Source organism: Hypomesus nipponensis, chromosome 3 (assembly GCF_054491055.1).
Source record: "Hypomesus nipponensis isolate SF chromosome 3, ASM5449105v1, whole genome shotgun sequence".
In the NCBI taxonomy this organism is placed as follows: domain Eukaryota; kingdom Metazoa; phylum Chordata; class Actinopteri; order Osmeriformes; family Osmeridae; genus Hypomesus; species Hypomesus nipponensis.
Genome location: NC_140363.1, coordinates 12794627 through 12820808, shown reverse-complemented (window position 1 = coordinate 12820808; position 26182 = coordinate 12794627). Strand labels below are relative to the sequence as shown.

Here is a 26182-nt window from a genome sequence, read left to right as displayed (position 1 = left end):
ACCAGCAAGCGTCGCTGCCGACGTGTTTGTCATCCGGAGATAAAGCGCTCTGCTTCAAACTCTCGATCTCAACATAGTCGTTCTCAGACAAATGGCGTCCTTCCAGTGCGCAGAGTGCAGCAGCTGATTCTTGCCTCTCTAGAGCTGCAGATGCCATCGTAAAGGTAAACTATATTTGTCCGACAACGTTGGCATATCTCGCTGCGTGGTTTGCGTATGGGGAATGTTTTCTTGGCAGCAATTACCATAAGACACTGAGTGGTTGAAGGAGAGTATTGTCTTTTCATGAAGATCCTGTAACTGTCTGTCGATAGACAGCTTGGCAACTGAGTCTATTTGTTCTTTTCTGTTATTTGTTTTTCTTGTATCTATGCAGGCTACACGTACTTTCACACTGATTTCTTAACAAACGTCATTGTTTCTGTCCAGCTGATCCAGTTGCCTCTATGGACAAATGTCTCCGCCCCATGGATAGACCGCCGACTGTAGGTTAGATGAGAGACATGGATACAATTAGAATGCCGTCAGTCACCACCCAGAACGATATTAGGATAGCTTCCAGTATGCTCCTGCTACTCCAGTACTGCTGACCAGTCAGCCCACTTATTCGCTAATCCAATTCAAGAGATCAACTTGGACTGCAGTCAGCTCTCATCTCTCCCGAAGACGTTATCTCAAGGAGAATCCGGCGTTATCAGACAGCCAGGTAACGATGTTTGTTTTGTGTCTTACTAGTCTACTGCTTAGTAGTAAACCACAGCGCATTCTGTCCCTTCTTTCCTACTATTGGTGTGTTGTTGATTACTACTTACTAACGTATTGTAGAGAGGCGTCTCTCATTATCTCATTGACTAACATCATCCACACATGACACGCTAGCGTCATGCAGGTACATGCAAATATCAGTAAACTATGATGTTGTGTCTCATGCCAATTTTAGACAGTCCATGTTTTAGTGGTGGTTGTGTCTATCTGTATCTCCAACTTCTAGGGTATTGTTCGATATGTTATAACTATCAATAGGAAAGTCATTGTTTTAAGATAATTCATAATGAGTTATGTTCTTTTTCCACATGTTGCTGTATTTAAAGTATTTTTTTTTTTTTTCTCAAAGCCTGTTGTCTCCACTCCCAGCAGGCATCTAGGGTGTTGGTTCTGGAAACAGATTGTGTTTATACAGCAAACACATCCTCTCTATTCAAGTGGGCCTACACCCTCCCCAACAACTAGCTGTATTAATATAATTTTCAATTCTATTATTTTCGAATGTTGGCTGTGTGTAAGAAGACCCAGATAAATAGTGTGACTTACAGAGTCCTCAGAGATCATTAGAACTGCCATAACAGACATACCATATCCGTAGCGTGTTGAGACTGATGTCACTGACAACTGAGAGGGCATATTTCCATCTCCATAGAGATATCCATGGATTCCTACTTTATGGTATGATTATGATATGAAACCCTGCTTCAAAACAGTTGGGCTGTTGCAGCACTGTTAACAAAGGTTGGGTTCATTCCAGTGGGAGGACAACAAACAGACAGCAGTAAGGCAGGCAAGTAGACACGCAGACATGTAGACAGACTGGCAAGGGCATGATTTTCAGGAATGATGCATTCCCATTTGGCAACATATAGCATGTCATGACCAGAGATTTGTTGGCTTAAAGGAAAGTGTTGTTCATTGGGAAAAACTATTGCATTGTTTTGAGTGAGAGCCCATTCTCTGGGAAAAAATCGTTAGGGTTGCCTTAAGGGAGAAAGAAGTATGTGTTTTTCAATGGCTGTGGTATGGCTAGCAGTCTCAGAACACCGTGTTCCTGAAAGTCCCTTGAGATTCTGTTCCTAGTGTGGGCACACACACACACACACGCGCGCACACACACACACGCGCGCACACACACAGACGCACACCTACACTCTCTCCCATGCCATCATAACTCTGTTCATTCAAGTGCCCACCGCATCCATTCCCAGGTGAATGCCGGCCCTGTCCTGCTGCCCATCGTCTGACACCTCGCCTCACGCAGCACAGACACTATCAGACCACTATGTTGGCCCCAGAAAACACAGGCCCTCTTTCATCCAGAAGTACTTCAGTATAGCTTGACTGTTTGTCTAAGCAATTTATGATCTCTGACCTTGCCTCAACGTGTAACGTGAACTACAGTTTTTTTTTTTTTTAAGACTGCTACTGAGTGGTTTCATGTGATGATTAGGCTGTTCTATCGCCTACAATCTTAACAGGTAGCTTTCTCTGATGATACTGTTTCACTGAGTAATGGCTTCTTGACTGACCTGCACATTGAGTTTTCGAAATTATTGAGCTATATATAAACAAGCGGCCCAATTGTTTTGTCTTGCTACAATACAATACAACCCTTGCTGGAGTTTTGGATACATGGGCCTATAGCCTCTCTGGAAATCAGAAGTGTCAGGGGCCAACTCACATACTAGTACTAGGCTGCTAGTGGGTGGAGTTCTCTCTCTCTCTCTCTCTCTCTCTCTCTCTCTCTGTCTGTCTGTCTGTCTCTTTTTCACTCTCTCTCTGTCTTTCTCATTTTATTTATTTCTGTGTCTCTGTTTGACTACCGTGCTCTTTCCTTCTCTGACACAGCACTGTGTTCTGTTTTCTTAACTCACCTGTTTAACACAGCACATTAACCAGCGCTAGTGGCTTTAGACGGCTTGTGCTGGTGGTTCATCCACGGCGCTTAGCCCAGCAATTATCGTCTAATTACTTTCAGTTCCTCATTACCATGCAAATCCCGTTAGTGTGCCTGCTCAGAGTAGGCTATGGGAGTGCACTCACAACCACACATAGAAGAACTCGGTCAGTTGTGTTAGAACTCCACAGGAATAACTGTACTCAAAATGATTTGTTTAAGTTATTTGCATCCACAGTCAGCGGGTATATTGCTATGGATTGGATGTGCCGCTTGAGTCTGGAACACAGTTGTTGAGTGTTAAATTATTCCTAAAGTGGGCTTGCCTGAGAGGAGGGCTGGTTGCTCTGTATAATGGTCCGCAGCCAGAACAACAATAACCTTTTGTTGTTTGATGAGTCTGTCATTGTTTGAAGAAGTGTGGTGTTATTTTATAAGGCTATAATGACTGCTATTGTCGACAACATCCCTCCAGAGTTCAGTCTCACTGAAAAGCTTTCCCAGCTTACCTCTTTCAACACAGGAAGCACTTACTGATTGTTGTATCATTTTAAATGATGTTATAATATCAAATAAATCAATCGTTTTGAGTAAATGCCCATTCTTCTTACACTAGTTGTCTGTCAGTTCCTCATTTGCATTTAGGAAGAGAGAGGAGTGAGAAGCTATGCAATGCATTATGGGACCTGTATGAGAGCCAGTCCACCATGGTGGACTGCTGCACCTTCAGAAAGCCATATAGTTGGACTACTCCCCTCCCTCCTACACACGCACGCGCGCGCACGCACACACACACACACACACACACTGTACTCACAGTTAATACATCCAATTGGTGCACTGACAAGGTATGTTGCACTTGTATCTGTCATCAAGCCCTTGGCCAGAATGGGAGAGTAGCATGATCAGCGATATTTCCACAGAACAAAGGCACATCTTAGTCAGTACAGTTACAGATTACAGTGTGTGCGTGTCGTATGTGGAAGAAATTTAGATTTCCTGTGTGCTTACATTATTCACTAATCAAGAGAACTAGTCATTGGATACTAGTTAGTATGTTCTCATGTAAGCTTGCTATTAATTAGAGTAGATTGTGTCTATGTGTCAGGGTTAATAGATGTTTGAGATCAGGACAAAGTACTGGCTAAATGGTCCTTGTCATGACTACAAGGAGAGCTCCAACTATGAACTCTCTAGTCTGAGTGGTCATGTGTTGGGAGCTATGAATCTCTTTCTCTGAGACTGTTGTAACGTATTTACTGCCTGACTGTCACTATCTATGTTTACAATCTTGTGCCCTATAAAAGATGGTCCTCTGTCATTCAGAGCGGAGAGAGACTTGATTGAGACCTAAGCCTGGTGTTGTGTTGTCATTTATTGTCAGGGGTCTGGTTTTCTCTCCCAATCTGCAGATTGATAAATACTTATTAAAATCCAGAACTCAACTGAACTTAGTCACTCCATTTATGAAGAGACGGACAAAACACTTTCTTCATCAAGTACTAGCCATGTGTTTGCCATGGGTTGCTTTATACCTTAGGAAGAAAGGCGTATCTTACAATCTGACTAACTGGCCTGGAGCCAGGCAAGGAGCAAGCATGGCCCACAGCATGTGATCCTATGTCATGTCATCAACACTATTGATTACTGGAGATCAATGTGAGTATGAGTCATATTCCATCTACACGGCCACCACCTTCCAATGAATCCCATCAACTGTCTCTTCCCACATGGAGACTTTGGTGAGAGACTTCTCATGTTTTAGTGGCCCTTTCCGGGAGAGTCGAGAGGGTTTTCATCCCTGCCCAAGTGTACCAAAACAACAGCAGGATGTTGGTGTGTTTCCTTCAGTTTCAACTTCCCCTTTGCACTAAGAGAGAGAGAGAGAGAGACCTCTTGTATAAGTCAGCCGCTATGATGGAGAAATAAGGCATGTAGAAGCAGAACTATGCTGGGCCAAGGCCAGGGGAGGACAGGGTGCATGGGTTGGGGGGCAGGGGGGGTGGTGGAGGGGGGGTGGGGGTGGAGGGAGGTGGTGGACAGAGACACTAAATAGATGCACAAGATGCTCTCCCCGTCTATGAAACCTCTCATGTGTTTGCTCCTCAGTGGTAGTTGATGTGGAGGTTGCAGAAAGCAGACGTGCTGCGTGAGTTGTTCTGGCAGGCAGCGGGTCTGCAGCCAAACAGGACAAGAGCAGAAAGGAAGGGGAAGTGATATCAGATCGACATTTCAGTCAGTCAAATATTTCCTGATACTCATGCGACAGACCTATGGCATACAATATCCAAGAGACATGGACAGATGACAAAACGACCTGTGCTCTGGTGCACCGGGACGGTGAGCTCCATGCAGCTCATCAGGCATAGCGACGTCTGAAACTCCCTCTACACGTGGGCCTCTTTGACCTAGAACTGTGGAGATGTGTTGGCTTGTTCTCTAGATAAGGACGGGCCACTGCCTGCCCGCCCGGCCCTGCCAGACCATCATCCAGATGGCCACATAGGCTTGGAGGATCCACACAGACAGTTACAGCTGTGTGACTCAGCAATGCCCTGAAACATGACAGTCCCGTGCCCCTAGAATGCTTAGTTGATTAGTTATTTCATTGTGCCTGGCCCTGAAACAAGGCAGACCCATGCCCTGGCCCTGAAATGGCACTGACAGACAGCAGGATTGAGACTGGGCTCCTCTGTTGCACAAGGACGATGGCAGTGTAGTTGTAGTCATTTGAACATTCCAGTGAGTAATGGTAAGAGAATTATCCCTTGAGGAGCTAACCAAGCACCGCTTCCCTCACATTAGACTCCTGGATGTGTTTCTGACTGAGTGTCCTTGTCTCAGGTCCTCTGCCCAAGTCATCTGTCCAGGTTATCCCTGCCTGGGCTCAAGTTATCCCTGACTGGGCTCAAGTTATCCCTGCCTGGGCTCAAGTTATCCCTGCCTGGGCTCAAGTTATCCCTGACTGGGCTCAAGTTATCCCTGCCTGGGCTCAAGTTATCCCTGCCTGGGCTCAAGTTATCCCTGACTGGGCTCAAGTTATCCCTGCCTGGGCTCAAGTTATCCCTGCCTGGGCTCAAGTTATCCCTGACTGGGCTCAAGTTATCCCTGCCTGGGCTCAAGTTATCCCTGACTGGGCTCAAGTTATCCCTGACTGGGCTCAAGTTATCCCTGACTGGGCTCAAGTTATCCCTGACTGGGCTCATGTCTCTCCAGTGTAGCAGAGGGAAGTTCTCAAACTCTTATCTCTCTCATCACCACGCTCCTCACAATCTTCTACTTTGCTGTCACCCCCAGCTCCCTCCCTCTCTCTCCTTGAATCTTTCTCTCACAATATCACTCTCCTTTTTGCCACCTGTGTCTGTCGGGATCTATTTATAGATTTAACTTTAGCACCTTCTAGTAGGTTATTGTGTGTGCTTAAACCCTGGTGGAACCAGTCTGATCCGGCTCTGGCTACAGCCTCGACACACAAGATAAGCAAGCGGCTGTGGTCTATTGGCTTCTCTGGACTGGATGTTAGCACCACAGCCCCAGGGAGAGGGGCTGTGTGTGTGGCAGTGTGTGTGTGGCAGTGTGTGAGAGAGGACACTGAGGAGAGTCCGGAGGCCAAAGGAAACACTACAGTACAGTAGGCCAATCACACTCTGTGCATGCTCGGCCTTGCTGAAAATCAGGGAGCATTTAAGTTTGACTCAGCATGTGAACTTGAAAGAGAGAGACACAGAGGAACAGAGCAGGAGAGAGAGAGAGATGGGGTGGGGGCAGAGAGGTAGAACCGTGTGAGCAGTCATGACCAAGACATGTGAAAACTGGTTGTGGTTGTGGGAGCGGGGAAAAGAGAGAACGAGAGAGAACATGCCAGTAGGACGAGGTGATGTCAGACGGGGCCCGGGCGAGGCCTGTGGGGGCGAGGTCCACATGGCAGGTGACTGAACCGCAACCCTGCATGTGCACTTCAGAGCTGTCAGAGCAGCATCGGCATGAAAGACAAACGATACAGGCCCGATCTCTCCTTCAAGAGAGTTTGATGTTGGTGTTTCCCCCAATGCCTCTTAATGCTCTCATGTAGTATGTCTACTGAGTATTCATTTGGTGAAGTCGTCTAGTTGGACTTAGAATCTTCCCCGAGGTTCATTAGGCACCTCTTAATTCATTCATTCTGCTACAGCAAACGGCTGGTCGGTGAGTGTCTGAAGTGGCTTGGATGCACGAGTTGAGTTAGCTGGGGAAGACAACAGATTGTAGGCACAGTCGACCCCTCACTCCGACCCTCCACGTCTGTCAATAGCAATACGCTCATCCTGGCACGCCTGTCTCTCCTGCTTAGTTCACCAGACACTAATGTGAGCCAAGAGGCTTTTTGGTAGGGGGGTGGGGGTGGTGGGGGAGAGGAGGTGAAGGGGGGGGGGGGGGGGGGGAGCTGTCACCCTCAGCGGCTTAGCACTCCCGTTTTAAAGATTGTGGCAAGACTGATTTCATTTTCTATCCACAGCTTTTTCCTGAAAAAAAAGATGACTTTCATTCTTTCATACTTTGTGGTTGAGGGGAATATTTAAGGTTTATAGCCTTCGCTACCATCCTGGACTAGGGAAGGCTTACTACATCGATCCCCCTCATCTTTGAAGTCTGTTGATCTTCTCTCTCTCTGACTACAATTATCTCAGATATCGCTCCCTGGCTGTATTTGTCCTCTAGTGAGAGTCCCCTTGCCCTCCTCTAATCCTAACAAGCCAGGTCTTTGTTGCTTGTCTTCTCTCCTACTTTTGGCTGCTTGGGGAAGTCATTTTGGACTCTCTCACAAGAACAAGCATGGGCACAGATTCAACAACATGGGAATTGTACAGTTTTGGAGCTAACGTGAAAGTACGGGGTGTGTGTATGCATGCTTGTGTGTGTGTGTGTTATTGAGTGCCAACAGGGTTAATAGGTGTTGTCAGTGGATCCTATCTGACAAGTGTGATTGTGTTCTTTCCTCCTGGTCTGTCCGACTGTGGAGGAATATCTAGAGTCCAATTAAAACGTCACATGTCTCATGAATATCCATGCTGAGTCATTAGGCCATGTCTAAACTTGAACTCGTTTGCCTAATGGCACATTTGGGAGGCTCCGGGAGGTTTGGAAACTGGACTGAAGCCCGGGGCATTTTTTTTGTATTGTTTTTCCGTGGCCTCCTTTGCTTTACTTCCTCTCCTTTTTTCCTCGTCTCCCCTTTCTCTTCCGTTCTCCCTTCCTCCTTCTCCCCCCTCTCCAACCAGACCAGATATGGCCCTGGCTGCAACATGATGGGGATGGCAACATCCTCAGTGGGCAACGAGCCTGGCTTTCTGCTAGTTACCCTGGCTTGACCGCTGCCAGGGCTATTCTGTCTGTCTGCCTATTACACTGCATCCTAGACGCACAGACACACACACAGACACTGTGGAGGGCTGTGCTGTCTAACTCCACTGGGCAAAGTGGCCCTTCTGTCACTCAGAAAGCCAGCCACCTCTCCAGTAGAGTCCTCCAGGCAGTGGAGAGGAGCCATGTGCTCCCAGCATGCACGCCGCTCACCTCAGCACACCTCTCTCCCGAGGCTGGGAGATCACAGGGCCAGCCAAAAATAACAGACCTCTCCATCTGTAGGTGATGAATGTGGGTCAGTTGGCAAGGGAACTTGGGTGGCCTCCTGGGAACATGGCGGCTTATGGGAGGGATGTATTATTGTGTGTATACCTTGGCTCTGGGAGGGACCTGTGACGTCACATCCTGTTAGCCACGGTAACTTGTTGTCCTCCTTTTTAAATGCAGAAGTGTGTGACGGGATTCGTTGAGAGATTCTCATGTACAGTTGACAGTGACCAAGAGCTAAATGGTCTTGTTAGATACCTCCACAAGTGAGTTTGTCTATCAGTACCGTTTGTCTTTTGCCAAATAGTTTGATGCCTTCAACAGTTAATGATATTACAACTCTGAGGAGGAACCTCGCTTAAAATGTACAGGAAGTTCATGACTTGGTCTATATCAAATACAACCAGTTGTGCAAGGAATGAGGTTGCCACCATTATGTTGAGTGTGTGTGTGTGTGTGTGTGTGTGTGTGTGTGTGTGTGTGTGTGTGTGTGTGTGTGTGTGTGTGTGTGTAGCAGCAGCCCTCTCCCCCTCTCTTCTCCTTCCCTGCTTGGTGTTCCTGTCTTCCTCCTCTCCCCCTCTCTTCTCCTTCCCTGCTTGGTGTTCCTGTCTTCCTCCTCTCCACCTCTCTTCTCCTTCCCTGCTTGGTGTTCCTGTCTTCCTCCTCTCCACCTCTCTTCTCCTTCCCTGCTTGGTGTTCCTGTCTTCCTCCTCTCCACCTCTCTTCTCCTTCCCTGCTTGGTGTTCCTGTCTTCCTCCTCTCCCCCTCTCTTCTCCTTCCCTGCTTGGTGTTCCTGTCTTCCTCCTCTCCACCTCTCTTCTCCTTCCCTGCTTGGTGTTCCTGTCTTCCTCCTCTCCATCTGTCTTCTCTTTCCCTGCTTGGTGTTCCTGTCTTCCTGGAGATGTGGCATTATTATTATCTGAGGATCTCCCATGGCAACGAGAAGTTAATGACAGTTAACACACAGGCATGTATTCAAGCACAGACACACACACACAAACACTCCTCCATTCTCTATCACAGGCATACACGCACACAGGCACAAATGTATCCTTATTGTTTAAACGAAAAGAAGCCTGTCTTGTGTGTGTTTGAACAGTCTCCTGACTAAGTGTCGTGTGTTCATCGTCTTCTATTGGATCCATTTCCCATATCAGTACACCAACACATCTTCTAGGCCCCACAAGGTCACTGCCTGCAGAACACTGCTGTGTCTATCATTCCTACAGTATACTGCTCTGGAGTACTGTAATGGGATTTACAGTAGGTTACTGTCTGATTGTGTTTATGTTAGAAGGATGACAGGGGATTATTGTTGTCTTTTGTAGTCCTCAACTGGGATCATCCAGGCAGGTTGCTCATGGTTAACATAGACATCCTCCCTCCCCCGGGATTAGAACATGTTTCTAATCCCCCAATCTCAGTGGGCCTACCTGGGTAGAAGCAGCTCTCTCACCTCCTGGTCCTCTGGGGTGTCTTGTATTGAAACATCACGGCTGTCTGAGTCTGGCTCAGACTGCTTGCCAGCTCATCTCGTTCTCTTTCATGATTCCAAAACAATCTCTAGCGCTCCATGCTGCAGTATTTACTGCTAAAATGAGTTTAGTATGCCTTTGTAGTTTTATTACACTTGGAGAAAAAGGACAACTTTTTGGGGGATGGAAAATTCTTCACATTCTAGCCTGGAAGTTGGCCTCAGGACACCTGGTGTTGATTACCTGAGATCCTGTCAGTGAGACCACGCCCAGCCCCGGCCCCGGCCCCAGCCCCGGGCCCAGCCCCAGCCCCGGCCCCGGCCCCAGCCCCTGTGGGAGAGAAGCATCACTATGGTGGTGCTTCCAGCCGGGTGTTTATGGGAGAACATGAAAGCCTGTGTACGTGCATTTCTTATCCCCGGGCGACTCACGTCAGGGCGACACAGCATCGCTAGCAGCCAATCCCCATGTCCGATGGGAGGGCCGGGGGGAGGGGGAGTATGGGCTATGGCTAGAGGGAGGTAGGGGTTAAGACTGAGTTAGCGTCGTCGTTAAAGAGCTCCGAGGAGTCGTGTTGACACGGCGACAGAGAAGGCTTCTCCCAATTGGCCCCGTCTGGAGCAGTGGACGCCGCAGCAGAGAGAAGGGAGCAGGGAGAGGGAATGGAAGTCTGGATAAGAGGTGGTTAGAGGGCCTGATTACACCCTAATCAGTCCCTGATCTCACCCTAACTCCCACCCCCCTACTTCCTGACACACAGCAGCTAGTGATGGCGCCATGGCTGCCACAGCTTGGTGGAATGAGAGTCTTAAAGCCAAAGTACACTCAAAAAGCATCCAGATAGCATTGCCTCTCAAAACAACTGTGTGCTTTATCTACTACCCAAGGACGTTAAAAAAAGAATTTAAGACATGCAAGTAGGGCTTCAAATGTGATCTACTGTGGATTTAGACGAGGACCTACAGTTTGTTAATGCTATATACCTGCTTATGAGTGGGACACACGGTATGTGATCTGTCTTCTCGTTTTGTGACGGTGAGTGTGTCTCATGCAACATCTTGCAAGCATCCAACGTCACTCACAGTTAGTTTTAAAGAAAGTGCTTAGTATCTGTACTGAGGCACCTTAGCCCATCACCATGGTTTCAGGAGATTCTGTCAACTAACTGAACATCTTACAACCTTGAGCTTTTTCTTTCCCTTTACCCCTTTCTCTCTCTCTCTCTCTCTCTCTCTCTCTCTCTCTCTCTCTCTCTCTCTCTCTCTCTCTCTCTCTCTCTCTCTCTCTGTCTCTGTCTCTGTCTTTAGTGTGTGTACGTATATATATATAATCATTGCAAGATTGCCTCTCTCTCTCCCCTCTCTTTCTGAGCACTAGCCATCATTTTCACATCAGAAGACAATGAGCCCTCTCGTCAAACTGACAGTGCTCCTCTCTGAATCACCCTAATCATCTTCTCCTCCAGAGGCCTCTACCAAGCCAGGAAACGAGCTCCTCAGCAGCGTCCACACGCGCACACACACACACACACACACACACACACACACACACACACACACACACTGGTTCTGACCCACTTCTCCTTTCTGTATCTCTCTTCTCTGTGTTGTATCTGAGCTTCGATCCCTCTGCAGGTTGAAGTGACCAGGAGCAGGTCATTATGCTCTCGGTTTGACAGGGCTTTTGTGTGTTTGAAGAGAGAGATTAAAAAACCCACTCCTCTATCAACGCCAGGCGTTAGTGTGTGTGTGTGTGGCTGGCTGCTTTGTAAAAGGAATCCTGTGTTGTTTCATGTGAGCATCCTCTTGCTTCAGCCAAGCTACAGTATAAATGTAGTCTTATGCAACCATCTAATGTTACATTATGTAATTAAACTGCAATCTGCGCAGCCAGGTTGAAACAGAGAGCTGTCTCTCCTCTTGACCATCTACTTTTCTCTCCTGTGTCTCTCTGCCTGCCTGCCTCTCTCTCTCTCTCTCTCTCTCTCTCTCTCTCTCTCTCCCTCCTCTCTCTCTCTCTCTCTCCCTCCTGTTTCTCTCACTGCCTTTCTTTCTCATTGCCTCTCTTTCCCCCGTCTCTGCCCCTGTCTGCCTCCATCTCTCTCTCTCTCTATCTATATATCTATATATCTATCTATCTAAGCTCAGACACAGCAGAGTGACCCTGACAGTGATATTTATGAGCTCAGACAGAAAGTGTGTTGACAGCATTGATTTAGTGCCTTTCTGGAGTACGACGGGGTGTCTGCAGTCTGGGGGAGGCGTTAGGTGACTGATGATGATACCAACCCGACTTCTCAGGTAGAGGGACGACTGCATACATGAAGTTGCTCTGTAAGTCAAGCTGGTTTTGAGATAATGTCAAAGGTTGAAGACAAGCTTGCCTGACAAGGTTGATGCGAATAGAGGTTGGTATCCTTGTGTGTGTGTGTGTGTGCACACGTGTCTTTGGTGGACACTTTGTGCCTCCTTGGTCACGATCTGACAAACTGACCAATTTCCCAGTTGGTGAATACTACAGAGGCACCAAAGCAGATGACCAGAGATCAGATATTCCACAGGAAATACTGTCTCACTGCCGTGTATAGAAGGCTCCACTACCCCCCCCTCCCCCGACCCAACCCAACACCCAGGCGTTTCTAGGTTACTATACATAACTGCTCCAGTGTGCTGTTATGGAAGACATGGCTAATGTGCAGTCATGGACGAAGGATCGTAGCGGAGCAGGGATGTGTTCTGTGGCAGTGTACAGTAGCAGGCCCTGTGGACGTCTGGCCTACTTGTGGTCTTCCTATTGATAGGAAGGGTTGTAGTGTGGTGGCCTGGGCGGCCAGATGGAGTCTTGGATTTATTTTTTCAGCCAGCAAGCACGCAGTGAGCATTGACTGTAGTGCATGCATGGTCTCATTGTTCAGACTCTGTGTGTGTGTATAGCTAGCTATTCATGCTTTTGCATGTGTCGAAAAGAGTTTGAAGTGTGCATGAAAGTGTGTGTGCGCGTGTGTCTTGCAGAGTGATAATGGACCTCCCAGTAAATAATGCAGCTGTGGTAGAGCTCCAGTTCATCTCCCTTTGTCATAAAAACAAAACCCTTTGGTTTGTTGTGGAGGAAATCCATGAAGGAGAACAGGCAAACTCGACGCAGAAAAGCCCAGCAGAAGCAAGCAGGTAGACAGGGAAGTAAGCAGTTCAGTGAGGGATCCACTCTCATCTTTCAGTTGTACATAGTTGTTGGTAGAAGTTAAAGATCAGTACTGGGTCGTTTAGTATGGCCATTGTGGTGTTCTGCATTAGAACTGGTTGAGGCAGTTCAAATACAAAAGGCGGGGGAAACTAGCAGGCCTATCATCACATGTCCTTTCTTTCTTTTTGGTTCATTTATCCGAGTCGTTTATTTGTGTTTGTCAGATCCTCCAATACTGTGCCTCTGTGTCACCTGTTGCCAGGGTGTATCCAGGAGTTTTGCCATGACATCCACCAATGGTAGGATGCTGACCTTATGGCCAGCTCTTGTGTCCAGATGCCTGCTAGACCCTGCCACAGTTCAGGTCTCCCCCAGGCAGCATGTGGACACACTGTCTGCGTCCACGTTCACCCTCATCTCCTCTCCTCCTCCCCTCCCTCCCTCCTCCTCCTCCTTTTCTCTCCCTCTTTCACCAGTCGAGGTAGTTGCTCTTTTAGACAGGGGTCGTACAGCCGAAAGCTCGGTCTGCCCCCCCCCCCATCCCCATGGTTGCCTAGCTGCAGAGGTCAGACCGTTGACGGCGTGCGCTTAGGGAGACTTCCTGCAAACACGGAGTCATCGTCAGCTGTGACGGCCAGTCCGTGCTCTCTCTGTCTCTCTCGCTGCCTCTCTTTTTCGCTCTCCATGTCTCTTTTTCTCGTTCTCTCTCTCTCTCTCTGTGAGTAACAGGAGATACTGAGGCAGAGAAAGAGAGAGAGCCCACAATAAGCCCTCCTTCATCCCCCACAAAGGAGAGGAGCGTGAGAGGAAGTGTTATCGGGGAGGTGTGTGTGTTCACGGGGGGGAAGGGGGGGAGGGGCAGGCTAGCTAGCTACAGGAGGAACTCCCCCACGGTTGGATTCATTGGCTGTCTGGCGGCATCATGAGGAGTATGAACATGAACCCTGCTGACAGAGCATTTAGACAGAGCTGGTGTCAGCCTGTGCCTGTGTGTGTGTGTGTGTGTGTGTGTGTGTGTGTGTGTGTGTGCTGGGATATGTTTGTATTTGCTGTGACATTATCAGTATTACACTGACGCACACAGACAAGCATACAGAAGCACGTAATGTCACAATACTGAAATGGTCTGGCGTCCCCAGCGTGCATCATCAGCCCTTCTTTGTTTCCAGTGTAACGACTCTGCCCCGCCCTGTGCACTGGAGCTCTCGTCAGAAACGCACCGGTTGAGCTGGATAAGCAACAGTCACAAGCTCATAGCTGACAATGTCCTGAGGAGGGAACTGGCTTCACTCACTGTGGGCTTCTGTCTCCTTGTGTGTGTGTGTTTCAGCTCCATGTCGGTGCCAGTCAGAATGAGCACGGCTCGATACCGGCCTACCTGGGACCTGGCACTGGACCCGCTGGTCTCCTGCAAACTGTGCCTTGGAGAGTTTCCTCTGGAGCAGATGACCACCATCGGACAGTGCCAATGTGTCTTCTGCACTCTGGTCAGTACTGGCTGGCCATACCTGCCCCTTGTGGATCTGGTTGTCTGTTTGTCTGAGACTGTCGATTTGTCTGTCTTTCTGTATACTTGTCTGTCTGCTTGCCACAACATTCAGGGTCATATCCCTGCCTGAGATTTCCCAAGAATGTGAAAACAGAATGGGAAATCGCTTTTAACATCAATCATGAATGTTGTAACAAATGGGTTTGTTTTGTGAACCATTGAGAAAATGAGGCCTGCAAGTCAATACCAGGGTGAGAGTTATAAATGCTGAGGTAGACGCATGTTGGAACAGTGGAGGACAGCCTGGTCTGAACTTAGGGAAGGAGCAACGGGATATAGGATCACCGAGATGGGAGCCACAACCGAACAGACTGTGTGCAGCTCTGTGCTAGTTAGTCTCACAGATATCCTTCTAAAGCCCAGTTCATCACTGTAGGGAAATTGGTTTTATCCCTCCGCATTGCAGCATTTGTTTTCAAGGCCCATCAAGGCCCTGGAACTTTCCCTCTCCTGAGCCCAAAGGTTCTAGCTCTACCCCTAGGGCTAGTCCTAGCCTTAGTCCCAGCCCTAGCCCTAAATGCAGCACTAGCCTTAGTCCCAGTTCTTGCACACCAATGGAAACGGCTATTAGGTTCTATTTAACTGTCTACTCACAAGTAACAGATAGCAGGATGCATAGTTAATGACCAGTGGAGCCTGGGGAGGGAGGGAGGGAGGGAGGGAGGGAGGGAGGGAGGGAGGGAGGGAGGGAGGGAGGGAGGGAGGGAGGGAGGGAGGGAGGGAGGGAGGGAGGGAGGGAGGGAGGGAGGGAGGGAGGGAGGGAGGGAGGGAGGGAGGGAGGGAGGGAGGGAGGGAGGGAGGGAGGGAGGGAGGGAGGGATTAAAAGAGTGGATGAGATAGAGGGGGAGATGTGTGAATAAGTTGTCCCTTTGGTCCTTCTTCCCACATGTCCTTCCTCATTGGCTAGATGGCCATCTAACTAACTGGGTTAATGTTATGGCTTGTATGTTTCCTCCAGTGCCTGAAGCAGTATGTGGAGCTACTAATCAAAGAGGGCCTCGAAACTGCAATTAGCTGTCCCGACTCTGCCTGTCCAAAACGAGGACACTTACAGGAAACTGAGGTACCTTTACTGCTATTTATGACATTAAAAAACCCATCGTTTGGTTCTCTGTTCTTTGGAGCTTTCCTAACAACTTACTAAATCACTTACTAAAGAAGACTTTCTGTACAGTACTTTCCATGCCACTTACCAAATCCCTTACTAAATCACTGACCTGTACTGTACACTATGGAGTTGGTAGCGTATAAAACACACACACACAGTATAAACATTGTAGGAGTGAGCAGTATTGTCTGGGCTTAGAAAACGAGTTCTCACGTCCTTCAAACTAGCCATCCGTCTCAGCTAGGACTTCTTCTGCCTCAGAAGGGCAGGGTTTAAATGAACTACTCCTGTAGCATCAGCACTCTTCATGATAGATGGCTGCTCTGCCCACCCCCTAGCCTGCACCCCCATCCATCTCCCTTTCCCAGCTTCTACCCAGGTCCACATCAGCCCACTGCTAACCTCTAGCCCTCCCCTGGCCCCAGGCCCTACCAGTCCCAGACCACCTTCATCCCTAGTCCCCTCTCAGCCCCCTCTCCAACCCCCTGCAGTTCTGCCTGTGTGTTTACCAAGAGTACATGATTCTTTCTGTCTGCATCTTGTCACAAGGAGAGGTCACCCAGAGGTCAGCCATGCCGGGCTGCTCCAGGCAGTTTGGTTGAGTGAATGGGCTCCCCCTCTTATTCCCTCTCTCCTTCTGTTCTCCTTATGTCTGCTATCAATCCCAGTCACGGGTCTTTAATGAGACCTGGCTTGTCATGCATGTCAGTGGACGCATCCCTCAACCGCGCACACACACGCACACACACACACATGCACACACAGTCTGACAGCTACAACTCTGTCTGGTCATGAACTGTCCCTCTGCTGCCTTCTGAATGGTCATTTCATGTTCGAGTTAATTATATCCGTTAACCTTCAGCAGTACCTGGTATGCAACCACCACACACACGCGTGCGCGCACACACACAAACATATTGAGTTCCCTGAGACAGATTCTGGGTAATAAGCTGCCTGGGGTTACGTTCAAAACTGAGACAGCTAATGTATGTGTTGGTGTACACACCTGATGGATGTCCCTTTTCTAAGCCTTTGTTTGCTTTGATATCCATGTTTATCTCTCTCTCTCTCCTTCAGATTGAGTGCATGGTGGCGTCAGAGATCATGCAGAAATATAAGAAGCTGCAGTTTGAGAGGGGTGAGTATAGTGTTTGGGTCTTTGTGTGTTTCTGTGTGTGTGGCTGTGGGAGAGAGAGAGGGAGGGAAGAAGGGGACTGGACGGGATGGGGCTGGCTGGGTAATTGGTGTGTACTCCCACCTGTCCTCAGTCCCCTGTCACACGGTGTCACTGCGACCGGGAGGATAATGACAACCTGCCTGTCTCGCCTGTCTCTGCTGTCGTCCTAAAAATAGTGTCTGCTTCCCTCCCCTAAAAACCTATTCCTCTTTACCTCAGTACGGTGGACTGCAGGCTTTTCTCGCGTTTCAGTTTCTGTTCCTCCTTTTTTTTGAGTCGCTTTGTGTGGATAACGGGGTGTCGTTTTTCCAGACAAAACTCTTGATTTTCATCAGCGATTCATTTGTTGTTTTTAGTTCACCTACTCGTGGCGGCCTGTCTGTTTGTTCAACCAATAGACCACGCTGCAGCACTGTCCTGACTTAGCCTTCGTGTCCTTATCAAAGTTTAACACCCTCCACTATTAAATAGACATGAGGGGGCGGCCTTTTAGACAGCTTTCCTACTGATTTTAATGGGATTGCGGAAGTTATTTCATAGTGACTGTCTGCCTGGGTCTGATCGGTGGTGCAGGATCATAGCTTATTTAAAGCCCTTTATCCTGCTAACTCTGTTCGGAGACTGTATATGTTCATCGTCTGGGATCGCTTGTCTGTGCATCTGGGGTTTATCTTCAGAGGAAAATGTGCCATATCATAAGTGGCTTAGAGCTCCCCATGTCTGGCTGTCGGTGTGTGCTGGCTGCTGGCACAGAGACACAGGGTTTCACCATCCCAAGCCACTCTTGTCACTCATCCTCCTTCTATGGCATGCACCTTCCAGCTCCTCCATACAACCAGTGAAACGCACGTGCACACACAGACACACACATCACACACACATCACACACACACACATCACACACACATCACACACACACACGTTCATTAACCCGTAGGCAGCGTGAGAGCACCCGTGGCTGTGTTCTGTCTGTATGAGAGAGAGAGAGAGGCGTGAGAGGGACTTGAGAGAGGCACTGAGCCTTGAGAGAGGCATCTCAGCAATGTCCGGGCCAGCCAGGCAGAAGAGCCGCTCACGCTCCACGCCTGCCCGCCCGCCCGCCTGCCAACGAGCCAAGACGCAGGCGTGCACGTTGGTGCGTGCACGTTGGTGCACGGCCCCTGTGGCATGGGATCAAGAAATGGGGGGGGGGGGGGGGGAGTGGGGTTAAGGAGTTTAGCCTGAAATTGAAAGGGGTTAAAGGAAGGCATAGCACTCACGGTAATAAGCTGTGTGTAAGTATATGCATGTGTCTGTGTGTGTGTGGGTAAAGGTTTGTGTGTGTGTGTGTGTGTGTGTTTGTGTGGAGGTTTGTGTGAAAATCAGCAGGAAAGTATTGTTGTGGCTGTTCCTCTGCAGCAAACATTTCTAAAGCCAGGCTTGTTTACTGTGCTGGAAGAATTGAGAAATAGACCATGAATAAATAAAACACATTTGTCCATTATGTTTGCAGAGAACTTTCAGGCCATCCACATACATTTCCTTACACCTCTCCATGTAGCAACAGTAGCATGCATTCATCTGAGATTTGTTTTAATTCACATTAATCCAAAGCGACATACAAACAGGGCTCACAACTAACCTTTTCCCTCACTGTCTCAGTACCGTCACAAAGTGCAAAATTAACCATCCCAAACTGAACTTGACCTGTCCCAAAATGTAAATTCGTAAAAAAAAGTTTTGAAAGGTTGAATTTATTTATTTTTTCTCAAAAAATAGGTTTGCAACATTGACTAAAATCTACTGTACTCTGTTGTACTATGGGTTGGAATAAATGTTAGCTGGTAGCTAGCTAGTTTAGTCATGATTGACGGCCATGATGGACGGCCATGATTGCGCTGCTCCCTGGTGCCCTACCACGCACCATGGAGCAGAGCATAACACGTCTAGTCTGTGGTGTCCCAGACATCTTTTCATCGTCCCTGGGACGACAGGACACCGTTTTAACGTCAGGCCCTGCATACGAGTCGTGCAAATAGAAACTACAACAGAAGATCATGGATCAGAACCACATCGTTTCAACAGGATTTTGAGGATCAAATATCGGAGCAGAGCGCTCTGTATCTGTTTGTAACTCTCGCCCTGGTGTTGTGCCACAGAGGTGCTGTTGGACCCGTGCCGGACCTGGTGCCCGTCCCAGTCATGCCAGGCCGTGTGCCAGCTGAAGGAGACGGAGGCTCCGCTTCCCCAGCTGAAGGAGACGGAGGCTCCGCTGCCCCAGCTGGTCACCTGTGCCGTCTGCACCCTGGAGTTCTGCTCTGTCTGCAAGGCCAGCTGGCACCCAGACCAGGCCTGCCAGGAGAACCAGCATATCACCTCCTTCCTACCAGGAGAGACCAGGTAGAGTGGCCCATTGTACCAGGAGAGACCAGTTCGACCACCTTCCTTCCTACACATTTACCAAGCCAATTACATTGAGAACAATTCATAACTCTTACAATCACATTCAGAACTAGAATATTACAATCGCATTCAGAAATATTCAACTGAAGAGGGGTCAGATGGCTGAGCGGTTAGGGAATCGGGCTATTAATCCAAAGATTGCCAGTTTGATTCCCGGCCGTGCAAATGACATTGTGTACTTGGGAAAGGCACTTCTTCCTACTTGCCTCAGGGAGAATGTCCCTGTACTTACTGTAAGTCACTCTGGATAAGAGTGTCTGCTATATGACTAAATGGAAATGTATGAAGCAGCTAGAAGAGACATTTGGACTTCTCACTTAGCCTTTTCTAAAACCCAATTAACCACCATGCCCCACACCAACACACACACACACAGATGTTAGTTGAGCTGTGTTTGCCTGCGGGACAAATACCCATCTGCTAGAGGGACGATGATGTTGATGAGGGAGAGGTGGACGGATGGGGGGGGGGGGGGGGGGGGGGGGGGGGCAGGGGCGGATGAACAGTCAACCCTAAAACCTAGGGAGTCAGGTGGCTGAACGGTGAGGGAGTCGGGCTAGTAATCAGAAGGTCGCCAGTTCGATTCCCGGCTGTGCCACGTGACTTTGTGTCCTTGGGCAAGGCACTTCACCCTACTTGCCTCAGGGGGAATGTCCCTGTACTTACTGTGAGTCGCTCTGGATAAGAGCGTCTGCTAAATGACTAAATGTAAATGTAAATGTAAAACCTATACTCTGTGTGAACCACCACCCAACCGCACCTTCTCTGTCTATCCCCCCCTCCCTCCCCCCTCTGTGTTCCTGTAGTCCTGACTGTCTATCCCCCCCCTCCCTCCCCCCTCTGTGTTCCTGTAGTCCTGACTGTCTATCCCCCCCTCCCTCCCCCCTCTGTGTTCCTGTAGTCCTGACTGTCTATCCCCCCCCCCCCTCCCCCCTCTGTGTTCCTGTAGTCCTGACTGTCTATCCCCCCCCTCCCTCCCCCCTCTGTGTTCCTGTAGTCCTGACTGTCTATCCCCCCCCTCCCTCCCCCCTCTGTGTTCCTGTAGTCCTGACTGTCTATCCCCCCCCTCCCTCCCCCCTCTGTGTTCCTGTAGTCCTGACTGATGTGTGCTCACAGCTCCAGGGCACCTGCCCTCTGCTCAGCTGCCTGTCTCCCTATGCATACATGTAACGGTAGCCTGTCGTGATTCATCTGGTGCATCTTTTAATAGGAGGTGGAAGGCTGGTGTTGGGAGCAAGCTGGATGGAACGTGCTGTCTGATTGGTTGGCTGGTTGACTGCCAAGCTGGTGGGCTGGCTGTGTTGGCCCAGAAGGTAGCTCAGGTTGGCTAGGGTCGGCTGTATTCGGCTGAGGTTGGCTGGGGTTGTTAATGAGTCATGTTGAGTCATATAACATGTTCTGAATGTCACCTCCTTCAAAGCAAATAGACGGTCTTTCAAACCACATAGGCTAGCTATGCTGCCATTTCTCCTGCCCTGCTGGAGGAGAGGCTGGGAGAGGAGAAGGCAGTACGAGGAAGTGTTACTTTCTGTCACAAAATGGCTGCTAGGTATCAGATGAAAGGAGAGGTGAGGGGGGAGGGAGGTCTTGATTCAGTTGGCCCTGCTGCAATCAATACACCAGCTGGAGTTGGCCTAGAAATGAATGGGCTTGTTTTCTGTGTGAGGCTGCTGTCCAGAAGGAAGGTTCCTTGCGGGCTCCGGCCCGGAGACCCCCTCAGCACCTGGCAGCCACAGCACAGAGAGAGAATACAAAGAAGAGACACGGACCTGCATTTTACTTTGAGACCGAACCGACGTAGAAGCTTCAAGATCTTGGCCCGCTTTTCAAGTTCTCAGGAACCCAACCATGCCCTTCTGGTTTTTTAGGGGGTGTATTGGAGTTCTCACGGTTGAGAATCCCTGTGCTGGTATCAAGGAGCTGTGGAGGGATATTGAATCCCATCTGTGTTCAGGTGTTTGAAGATCCTCTGACCGTGTCTCTGTTCTCCTCCCTCCCGGCAGCTCCCTCTATAAGAACGAGGAGGACGACGCCCCCATCAAGCGCTGTCCCAAGTGTAAGGTGTACATCGAGAGGGATGAGGGATGCGCCCAGATGATGTGCAAGAACTGTAAACACGCCTTTTGCTGGTACTGCCTGGAGTCTCTCGACGTGAGTGGAACTTTGGCCCAAACTGGCCACCATACCTGGAAGAATTAATATAACAATTACATAATATATGATATCATTTAACAATATTATTGATAAACAGAAAACACATTTGTGTACAATGTTTGAGACCCCAGGTAAAATAGTGACTTTTACATGTGAATTAATACATAATCAATACATGATGCAGCCATTTTTGTAAATGTTATAATTTAAAAAAAAGATAATGGAACACATTATTATACTGTCTGCTCCAAGTCATCTAACAGCAACATCTACTAAGCCTCAGAAGCCAGCAGGAGTGGGCATGTGTGGCAGGTTTTTTGGCAGTGTCCTAGCTAATCCTAATTGGACTCTACAGGCTATTAGAACACACCGGTCTTTTAAAAGCAATTTTCTTTGAGTGGTGACCCATACCTTTCAGACCAGCTGATGGCCAATTATTTGGTGTGTTTGTGTGTGTGCGCGCGTGTGTGTGTGACAGGATGACTTTCTCCTGATCCACTATGACAAAGGGCCTTGTCGTAACAAACTGGGCCACTCCAGGGCTTCTGTCATCTGGCACAGAACACAGGTGAGTGCCTATCTCTCGCTCTCTTTCCCTTTTTTTCTCTGCTCTCTCCCTCCCTTTCTCCCTCCATCTCTGTGTCTCCCTCTCTTTCTCTCCTTTCTTCACCCTCACACACGTGCACAGGCAGGACATCCGCACTGCAGTTACCCACACACACACACACACAGAAACGTGCTCTCACGCTTGCTTGGCCACAGTCAAAAATACAAAAATAAAAGTGTCCGAAAAAAGACTAGACTAACCATAGCAAGCTTTTGCTATGACAGCCTGCTCAGAAATGAAAAAAAGATCCACAGTTATCATACAGCGAATACCATTCCCTCCCTGCATGACATCATCTACAGTACACTGCCAGTCATGACAAGACACAGGTAGCTACATTTCGCAAGTGCTTTGTTTTACACAATACCAACTTACTCAGCAGCGTGTCTGCGGTGGATTCAGCTGGCCTGCCTTTTCCCTATTCTGTCTGCAGTAGACACTTCCTTGTTAAACAGACTGTTGTTGACGCTAGCATACACACTGACATCTGTTGCCCAGTGGGGCAGACTGAGTCATGAACAGAGCAAGCAAGCTAGCTAGCTAGCTGCCCGACAGCATATCTCTCCTCCCAAGACCTTAGAATGCCTGCTTTACATTCGGATGCCTCATAAATACTTAACGACTCAGTTGTGTGAGGACAAGCCTGCCTTTGTGAAAGCCCTGCCTCTTCTTAATGCCCTACCCCCAACACACACACAAACACATACACACACACACTTCATGATCGAAATCAGATAAAGGCTTTAGTTAGAGGGGGCTTGGGGGTTTATGCTATTTACTATGGAGGCTTGTTGAAAGAGGATATAGGAAAGAGAGCGAATGAGAGACATAAAGTAGGAAGGCAAATCCTCTCTCGTTAATGTAGTTGGACGCATCAGTCTCATCTATTCTGTAGCGCTGTCAGGGCTGATTCACTTGATGACAGTTGTGCGTCCATGGAACTGCTACTTGACACAGGATGTACTCTCCAGCCTGGTAAAAGGACAGTTGGAAGGGGTTCTTTTTAGAGGAGTGCCTCCAGACAGCAGAGTGAGTCTCCCCGTCCTCCTTGGACCTGCCCCAGAGGAATCCTCAGATGACTCCCCGACTCTGAATTTGGCGGAAGTGCATTACGTTATTCACCAAGTCACTGTTTAAATGCCATGCTCCGACGGGCAAGATGATGTGTTGGTTTTTGCTACCACCATGTGGTAAATTAAATGAACTGCACAACCAAGATGGATAGGAGAAAAAAAATCTGAACCAAAATGTGTTTATTGAACGGACTGTCTTTCTCCTTCTATCGCTCTCTATCTTCCCTTCTCTCTCCACCCCTTTTGCAGGTGGTGGGGATCTTTGCAGGATTTGGCCTTCTCCTATTGGTGGCCTCACCCTTCCTCCTCCTGGCCACACCCTTCGTCCTGTGCTGCAAGTGCAAATGTAGCAAGGGTGACGACGACCCCCTCCCCACCTAGCCCGCGACCCCAGCGACCGGGGCCGAGCGGCGCCCCATTGGGCCATACCTTTTCCTTTTCCCTCCCTGCTTTCTTTTCCGCCCTCCTGCTTCCAGCGCTTCATTTTGGGGCTGGGCGTGGCGAGTGCCGGCCGGGACGCCATCCTGATCCATCTGGGAGAGGGGTGACCCCTGACCCCCGGACAACACATGACCTGCAGTAGAGCTCCGGGGGGTTCAAGGTGTGTGGAGGTCAGACGCGTTGCGAAGGGCAGGAGCAGGATCACAATGCCCTGGCGTATGTGATGATGATGATGATGATGATGATGATGGGGTGGTGGTGGGGGATGGTAGTGTGTGTAGCAGAGGTCCTGAACAGGCCAGAACAGACAGACACTGGGTAGACTGTTGGTCAGGAAGCGACTGGGGTGATGACAAGCCGAGGAGGGGGAACGAGCGGATCCCAGAATCCTTCATGAAAGGAGACTTTCTCATGTCGGAGCCACGATTTGAAAGACTTTTTCACTTTAGTCTTGGTTCCTCTGTTCTTGATTTGTGGCACTACTGTGTACTGAAGCTTTCCTCCCCCTCCACTCTCTCTGTGTCGTTCTACATGTTCCGTTTTTAGCGCGAGAGATGCACTGCACACGTTTGGTGTTTGTTTATGTTCGCACAGGAGTCTTCTCTTTCTGTTGGGGTGACCGGTGGGCCACACAGGGGCCAATCTCTCTCTCTCTCTCTATATATATATATATATATACAGCACGTTCTGTTGGTGGTGTCTTTGTCTCTGGGCCTGTTGCTTCAAATGTGTGTGTGTGTGTGTGTACCTCTGACTGTTTCCAACACTCTTGACTGACCCAGAAGTAACAGACAGTCAAACTTGTGTTGAGATGGATGTCCAGAGACCATCTCATTGACAAGATAGATTACGCTAAAACGTCACTCAAAATACTGAGCCAAAAATAATGGATGGTCTTAAATTGCCAGTAGCCAAATAAGTCGATACCCTAGTATCTAGAAGAACAAAAAAAAAAATCCACATTTTGTGGATTAAGTTTGACTTTATGAAAGCACATTTTCCAGTACATCAAAATCAGCCATAATTGTGTGTCGTGTTTTCTTCATCCATATCACGTTATTGTAGACTAGATAACTGTAAGAAACTAGAATCAAACTTGTATATGGTCTAGTGGGAATCTTAAGTTTTGGTAGATAGCCCTACAGCAACTGCAGCTCATGCTGATTGCCAACATACAATACAGGCCCTGACAGTGACTGTTCTGTTTCAGAAGCATTCTAAACTGCACTCTATCATTCTGTCTATGCAAGTTTGTATATTTAAGACCTCAACCTCGGGTTTTTGTGGTCATATCCAGTGGAACTGTATGTCCTATTCAAAAGACACAGTTTACCTTGGCATAAACTGATCTGTTGCAAAAGGTTTACTCATTAGAGGTGTCAAATATATCTTGGATTGGGTTTAATCTTTCCGGAAACAAACTTTTTTTTTTTTTTTACGCATCTCCATGATTTCAATAACTCCAGTATTTTATCATGGTTTAGGATTTGAAAATAATCTCCAGCTATCATTTCTGTCTAAAAAGGAACAGGCATGAAGACAGTAGACATGTAGTTTTGTGTTTGTTACCTTAGATAGACCAGCTGTCCATTTCTATATTGCCTAAGCTCCTCTCTCAGCTCATTACTTCAACCTACCACAATCTGGAGGGCCTTAAACACCTAGACTGCTATGAGCTCCGAGCTGTCACACGCTGCTCTGCATGACAGTTGTCTGGAGCACTGTGCTGCTGGGAGAGGCCTGCAAGTCTTCATGTAGCATCAGAGGGGGATCTTATACGGCTCAACACCAAGCATGAGAGAAGCGCTGTCATTAGCCTGTAGCTTCTACCTTCTGGTGCTCTACCAAAACACACATGACTACTTTTGGCTACATTAGGCCTTTTTAGTTGACGAAACCTTCCTCTGAAGGTAGGAGAGAGATGAGGACTGTGTAGGAAACCCCTTCAAGTATATTTTTCTTTTAAATGACAATCGTGCCAAGCAGTAGTCGATGTACAGGCTTTATGATACATGTTTATATGGCTTCTTCCATTTCTATACAGTTCTAGGAACACGACAGTACGTACAGTAGGTTTTCATAATGTTAGCTCTCTTTGTAGCTGCAACATATGTGTCACATGACATGACATTTTCCAATCAAGCAGCAAGGGCTGAGCCCAGAGGCCTTGTGTGTTCTGGTTTTGGCCACCAGGGGGCCACATACAGCCTCCACCATGCCTTTCACAGCTCTTAATTAAAGCTTGAATCTTACTGTTGCTCTGTATCCACACTAGACATGTTTACTAAATATATCTATATTTTGTAACTGGTTATATTAGGAGATTGAGTTGCATGTTATATTATCAGGCTTAACTCTTTGTTTAAAAAATATATATTTTGGGCTGGGTAACATCTCAGAATTGGTGTTAAGTCATTTAAGTCTGAAAATTTAGGTGTTATGTGTCCAGGTTTTTGAGTTTGCCTTTTTCATTTCATAGGCTTGCTTTGTAAATTGTTCAGTTCTTTTTTTCTACTTAAATCCTGAGTAATTCATTGTTTTTGTATTTGCCTGGAAGGGCAGGATGTGTTTTGTAATCCTTGTACATTGGCATGTGTGGACAGTGTCATCTAAACACAAACTTCTACTCACACCTATGTAACTGTTCCACTAACACTGTGACAAAAGATAATAAAGGTTTTTTTTTTGTGACTGCTAA

The 26182-nt window shown here is 48.1% G+C and overlaps 1 protein-coding gene across 1 annotated transcript; it reads left to right on the top strand.

The window, feature by feature from the left end:
• The first annotated feature begins 41 nt into the window (after positions 1–41).
• On the top strand, positions 42–26182 carry rnf144aa (ring finger protein 144aa). The gene is made up of 9 exons (XM_084676786.1): positions 42–164; positions 430–706; positions 14264–14420; positions 15441–15545; positions 16668–16728; positions 18906–19146; positions 21213–21360; positions 21842–21931; positions 23293–26182. Exons 3-9 carry the CDS (start codon positions 14268–14270, stop codon positions 23422–23424), a joined length of 930 nt encoding a protein of 309 aa, XP_084532912.1. The 5' UTR covers positions 42–164; positions 430–706; positions 14264–14267; the 3' UTR covers positions 23425–26182.

Bases quoted from the DNA above. Each gene is read 5' to 3' on its own strand.
- rnf144aa (XM_084676786.1), top strand. From the start codon at position 14,268: ATGTCGGTGCCAGTCAGAATGAGCACGGCTCGATACCGGCCTACCTGG. The intron at 19,147-21,212 runs GTAGAGTGGCCC...CCCTCCCGGCAG, and splicing joins TTCCTACCAGGAGAGACCAG to CTCCCTCTATAAGAACGAGG. The intron at 21,932-23,292 runs GTGAGTGCCTAT...CCCCTTTTGCAG, and splicing joins TCATCTGGCACAGAACACAG to GTGGTGGGGATCTTTGCAGG.